At 44.0% G+C, this 6,233-nt stretch overlaps 1 protein-coding gene across 1 annotated transcript; it reads right to left on the bottom strand.

Moving 5' to 3' along the window:
• Positions 1–3,626: 3,626 nt before the first annotated feature.
• LOC148786901 (uncharacterized) lies at positions 3,627–5,149 on the bottom strand. Its single transcript, XM_088885005.1, has 2 exons — positions 4,850–5,149; positions 3,627–4,373 (listed from the first exon to the last, which is right to left on the bottom strand). Exons 1-2 carry the CDS (start codon positions 5,147–5,149, stop codon positions 3,627–3,629), a joined length of 1,047 nt encoding a protein of 348 aa, XP_088741131.1.
• Positions 5,150–6,233: the final 1,084 nt, after the last annotated feature.

Raw genomic sequence — 6,233 nt, 5'->3', positions numbered from 1 at the left:
GAGGAGATTTGAGAATGATCGACCAACAGCACATGTTATCTATGAGTTATTTGACCCACCAGGACCGAAAGAAGACTGGTCTTCACTACTTTCGGGATCACTCAAAATCCCACGCCACATATTTATTCTATGGCTTGCCATCCAAGAAAAGTTGGCTACGATTGATAAACCATGGCTTGCTCACCTTGGCCCATGTATCCTATGCAATGAAGGACTGACAGAGACACATGCACATTTATTCTTCCAATGTAGATTTAGTCGAAGATGTTTCACGAAAATTCGAAGAACGATACGGTTCTTATGGCCTAATAGAGAGTAGAAGGATGACATTACATGGGCTTCACAGAGATGGAGGGGTAAACACATAATCAACATGTCTTATAGAGCACTCCTTGCAGCATGTGTATACCACATTTGGAAGGAAAGAAACCTGAGACGATTCGATCACGCCGAGAGGACGCCTACTACCATAGCATTACTGATCATTGAGGACATTAGACAGCGAATCCATAGCATCTCACTCGCTAGATCAGTCAGTACACGTGCTTTATTTCGATTATGGCGAATCCCTTGGCCTGTCGAGGGATAAACCATTTGGGGACCATATTGTTGTACTATACCATTTTTACTCAATGAAACTTACTTTTACCAAAAACAAGTCGCTTCCACAAGTTGCGAGGACCAGCACTTTGATTATGCCATGTGTACCATTCACCCTGCATCGGTAATGGTAAAAGCGCAGTATTCTGTAGGCACGTATTAAATTCCTCCATCGCCACCCTTATATCTCCCGACGTACCACATACCTCACTGAGATCCCTGACTGCATTGAAGTCACCTCCAACCAGCCAGGGAGTATTAATGCATTGTAAAGCTAAGCATTCTAGAGAGGCCCATAATTCTCGCCTGTCAGCGATCTGAGTAGCACCATACACAATAGTAATATCAACAAATTCTAGTAATGCTCTAATATTGGCACGACAGTATATAAACTGGTTTCCCACCTCAATAATATCCACATCAACATAATTATAATCCCATGCAATCCATATCCAATTTCCAACATTGTCATAATCCATAAACCATTTCCAATGAGGCATCAAGAATGATTGGATATTAGCACAGTTATTAATGCGAAGACGTGTTTCTAAGAGATCAATAAAGTGTAACCTGAACTCAGCAATGATATCCTTGACCGCCAGTTGATGATCCCTCTTGTTCAGGCCACGTACATTCCATATGGCAAGGTTTAACATGGGTCCCCAGGTATAGGGTTGCTTCGATTAGGACCCCTTGATGAATCTTCTGCACTATCAAGTAATTGTAGCGCATCGAAAGAGTTATAAGTAATGATATCTTTACCCCTCTCCTCTCGACTAGGTCTCGCTGCATTTGGTCGAGTACCACGGCCTTCTGTCTGCTGCTCCACAGTGTGAGGTGTTGGTTGGTCTCTAGTTCTTTCAGTCACCACTGGGCCTCGCAGTGCTCCCACTTTGGGTACATACACATTAACCGGTGGCTTGATAGATTTGGGTTTGTTGATAGTGCACTCCTTGGTTGAGTGTCCCATTGTCGTACAGCTTGTGCACCTCGTGGGTAGCCATTCATACTCCACATCAATTTTGCACGGTACTTCTCCTCCTTCCTCATCCGGTGTCATAATAATAATGTGCTTTGGTATTATAGAATTCACATCCAGCATAACGCATACACGAGCGAAATCCAGTCTCGTGCATACTCTTGTTATCGCATCCGAGTATAAAGTTTTACCCACTCCACTGGCCACTATGCTGATTCCCTCCTCCGTCCACAACTCCACCGGAAGGTGCCGCAATTTGATCCAGACAGGAACCTGAGTATGTTTGAGTTTCCTCAAAACCATTTTCGGCTCCCATTTTTGAAGAACAATAGGCTGTCCCTGAAACAACCATGGCCATCCTTCAATAATATCTTCCTTATCTGCAACTGACTTAAACTAGAAGAAAAAGAATCCGTTAGTAGTACCACTCACCGATGGTACTATATGAAGACCGACAACAACAATATGGAGGTATGTTCCGATTCGATAACTACCTCGCTCGCTTACCTGAGTTTATTCATAGTGTGCAGAATATATGGCAACATAACATTATGGGTACGCCTATGTATGCTGTGACACGCAAACTCAAAGCTTTGAAACAAATTTTTCGAGAGCAAAGGAGGAATAAGGGGGATCTCTCGCACAATGTCCAAATGGCAAAAGGGTTTCTTGAAGCAGCACAACTACTTGTAAGCTCAAGACGGCGAGATGAGCTATACATTCAACTAGAACACTGCTTGCGACTCGTACTGGCCAAAGCAACAAAATTGGAACAGATTATGCTACACCCACGAGCGAAAATGCAGTGGATGAAGGGAGGTGATCAATGCTCCCGAGTGTTCTTTCGGAAGATTGCCCAACGAAGATCAACAAGAAGGATCTTCCAGATCAACGATGACCCGGGATCCACTCACACTGATCCAGAAGAAGTTATTAATGAGTTTGTCACATATTACCAGAACCTACTAGGGGGAGACAGACGACGAACAGGTGTTGATATTCAAACTCTTAGACCGTGGGCTAGGCACATTTTGAGTAATGAGGAATCTACCACTTTACTGTTACCGTTCACACCAGCAGATGTCAAACAGGCTGTTTTTGACATTGATGAGGACAAGGCCCCAGGCCCGGACGGATACTCATCGGGCTTCCTTAAAGCAGCATGGCCTATAGTTGGACAGGAGGTGACTTCGGCAGTACTGGACTTCTTTAGTACAGGCCGACTTCTGAAGCATAAAATACTACACTCTTGGCGCTCATACCAAAAGTACATTCCCCTATGACGGTTAGTGATTTTCGACCCATAGCATGCTGTAATGTGATTTATAAGATCATTGCAAAGCTCATTGTCCAAAGGTTGAGTGTGATAATGGACAAACTGATCAGTTGAGGGAGAAACCACCAGATGATCAGTTTGTTGTACTGTACCATTTTTTTTACTTAATGAAATTTACATTTACCAAAAAAAAATAATGGACAAACTGATCAGCCCATGCCAAGCGTCATTTGTGCCGGGACGAAGCATTGGAGATAACATCATGCTAGCATAGGAACTCTTTACGGGATATAACTAGACTTGTATACCTCCTAGATGTGCTCTGAAAGTCGACATCCGGAAGGCATATGACACAGTGGATTGGGATTTCTTAATAGCAGCCATGGAGATGTTTGGGTTCCCTAGTACTTTTGTGAAGTGGATTGAGGAGTGTGTGTCAACACCTTCATTCTCTGTTGGACTAAATGGGAAGCCCCATGGATTCTTTCGAGGAGCCAGAGGACTGCGGCAGGGTGACCCTTTATCACCCTACCTATTTGTGCTTGTGATGGAAGTTCTGCACCTGGGTTTCTTGCAGTTGATTGATCAGGAGGAGATATTTTCCTATCATTGGAAATGCGAGGCAGCCAGGATATTTCAGTTGGAGATATTTCGTCGTCTAGTACCTCCTAAGAGGTTCTGATAATATGAGACAAACTCATGTGCGACCTCTTCTTGGTCCGAGTGTGTGTTACCATTCTCATCACTGATCTGCAAGATTCTTCTCATTGCTCATCTCTGTGCAATCTTACGGAAGAAAACCCGGGAATATTGGTCTCCGTCTTTCATCCACTGCATCTTTGCTCTCTGTTGCAACATGATTTGTTCGAGTTTTGCCGCTTTGGCATAAACGAGTCGACAGCAATGTTCCAGCAGTAAATAGAGCTCATTCTGTCTATCGGAGCTCACCAAATGTTGTGCCTCATCAAGAAAACCTTTGGCTAGTTGGACATTCAGTGTCAAATCCCCCTTATTTCTCCTCTGTAGTCTGAAAACTGGTTTAAGTGCCTTCAGTTTACGTGTCACGGCATACATTGGTACACCAACAATCTCATGATGCCAAATGTTCTGTACAATGGGGATAAAGTCAGGTGAACGGGCGAGATAATTATCAAAGCAAAAAATACCTCCATTATGCTGCTGTCTATCCCCATGTAACACCAGTGGTGAGTGGTCAGATGTCCGTGGTGTGAGACTATGATAGGATGATGTACGGAACCGTGCCAGCCAACGATCATTAATAAGAATTCGGTCCAACCGCTTCCATAAACTCCGCGTGGATGAACTACAATTATGCCATGTGAACCATTCACCTTGCAAAGGAAGTGGAATCAGCCCCGCGTCCAGTATGCCGGCATTAAATTCTTCAGTGGCCATCCTAATATCTCCTAAAATGCCACATACCTCGTTAAGTTCACGTACAGGATTAAAGTTCCCTCCTACCATCCAAGGGATGTCAGAGCACTGCTGAGCGAGTGTCTACAGTGCAATCCACAAGCTCCGACGGTCAATTACCTCAGATGCACCATAAACAACAGTAATGATAATAGGTTCATTGATAGTCATATTAGTAACCCGACAGTGGATAAACTGATCCCCCAATTCTAATATATGGACATCAACAACAGTATCGTCCCAAGTTAGCCAGATACGATTTCCAACAGAAGAATAATCGACAAACCATTTCCATTGCGGAAGTAAGAAAGATTGAATACGTACAACATGACTCAATCGAACCCGAGTTTCAAGAATGTCAAGGAAGTGTAACCTGTACTCAGAGACAAGATCCTTTATAGCGAGCTGATGGTCTCGTTTGTTCAACCCACGGACATTCCACACAGCGATGTTCAACATGGATTATTATATAAGGGGCTGCTTGTGTTAGGACCCCCTGGATGTTCATCTGCGTCATCAATTAAGTGCAATGCATCATAGGTATTATAGATAACAATTGCCTTACCCCTCTCATCTTTCTTGAAGTAATTCCGTTCAGTATTAATCGCATCGACTTTTGGTATGTTTACAGCCACTGGTTTTGTCGTCATTTTTTCCTTAACTGGTGGTTTTGGCGGTGGCACCGTGACTTTTGGCACATACACATTTATTGGTGGCTTCGTCGGTTTATGGGTCTTGTTCATTACACAGTCCTTACTCATATGTCCCAGTGTCATGCATGTAGTGCACTTTGGCGGGAGCCATTCGTACTCAATATCAATTTTGCAAGGTGTTTCTCCTCCATCTTCATTTGGTACCATGACAATAATATGTTTGGTAAACTTATGTGTGATATCAATAATCACGCATACACGAGCAAAGTCCAGTCTCGTGCATGCTCTCGTAATCGCGTCTGGGTATAGAGGCTTACCCACACCACTAGCCACCGTGATCAAGCCTTCTGTTGTCCAGAATTCCATCGGAAGATGCCTCAATTTAATCCAAACGGGCACTTGTATATGCTGCAATTTTCTCATAGCCATACCCGGTTCCCATTTCTGTAGTACTATTGGTTGTCCTTGGAACAGCCATGGTCCCCCTACTATCACCTCCTCCATATCAATGACAGTTTTAAATTGAAAGTAGAAAAAGCCATTAACAGTCGCTATTACCTCACGTAATGCGGGCCATACCGAATGCGCATATTCCTTCAAATGATGATAATAAGGTCTTTTTCCCAGAAAGTATCCAACTGCAGTAGTTTTCCACCGTTAGACCCTTCACGCACAATATCCAAGGATGGACGAATGATAGTCTCCCCATTTTGTATGGTAGGGGCAATGAATGATAGTGTTTTCCGTGTTGAGTTATTGAATGCATTGGCAATTTTGTCATCAACGTAAGCATTCGAATTTGCTTGCAACGGAATGTTTCCGATATATAATCCCGTAGTAATAGGACACAAATGTGTGGCAAGAGGGCTGTTTTTTTCCACATTATTGCTGATGTCACAGCCTGCATCATCAACCATGACATCAGCATTTGCATCATCGCCTGTGTCAGCACTTGCATCATCGCCTGTGTCAGTGCTTGCGTCATTGCTTACCTCACCATCTGCAGCATTCACGTCAACCTGCTGTCGGAATCTCGCTGGAATCGCGTCAGAATTTCCCGCCGCCGTTATCCTGCTGTTGTTCACCAGTGGACTATTATTTTTCGCCGGAATCTGCATAGGGATCGCCGGAATCTGCAGATTTGCCGGGGAAGAAGACGAACCAGCAGTAGCAGCCCTATTCTCCATCGGTTTTCCATCTAAACCGGTCCCCTTTGCCGGCAGAACACAACGCCATGCCTTTCTCATGCCAGCAGTCATCGTCGTCGGCCGCTGCAAAACGCTGCGACCGA

Source organism: Sesamum indicum, linkage group LG9 (assembly GCF_026168435.1).
Source record: "Sesamum indicum cultivar Baizhima isolate 11 linkage group LG9, ASM2616843v1, whole genome shotgun sequence".
NCBI lineage: Eukaryota > Viridiplantae > Streptophyta > Magnoliopsida > Lamiales > Pedaliaceae > Sesamum > Sesamum indicum.
This window is presented reverse-complemented; position numbering and strand designations above follow the sequence as displayed.

Bases quoted from the DNA above. Each gene is read 5' to 3' on its own strand.
- LOC148786901 (XM_088885005.1), bottom strand. From the start codon at position 5,149: ATGGTACCAAATGAAGATGGAGGAGAAACACCTTGCAAAATTGATATT. The intron at 4,374-4,849 runs GCAATTGTTATC...ATTGCACTGTAG, and splicing joins AGAAAGATGAGAGGGGTAAG to ACACTCGCTCAGCAGTGCTC.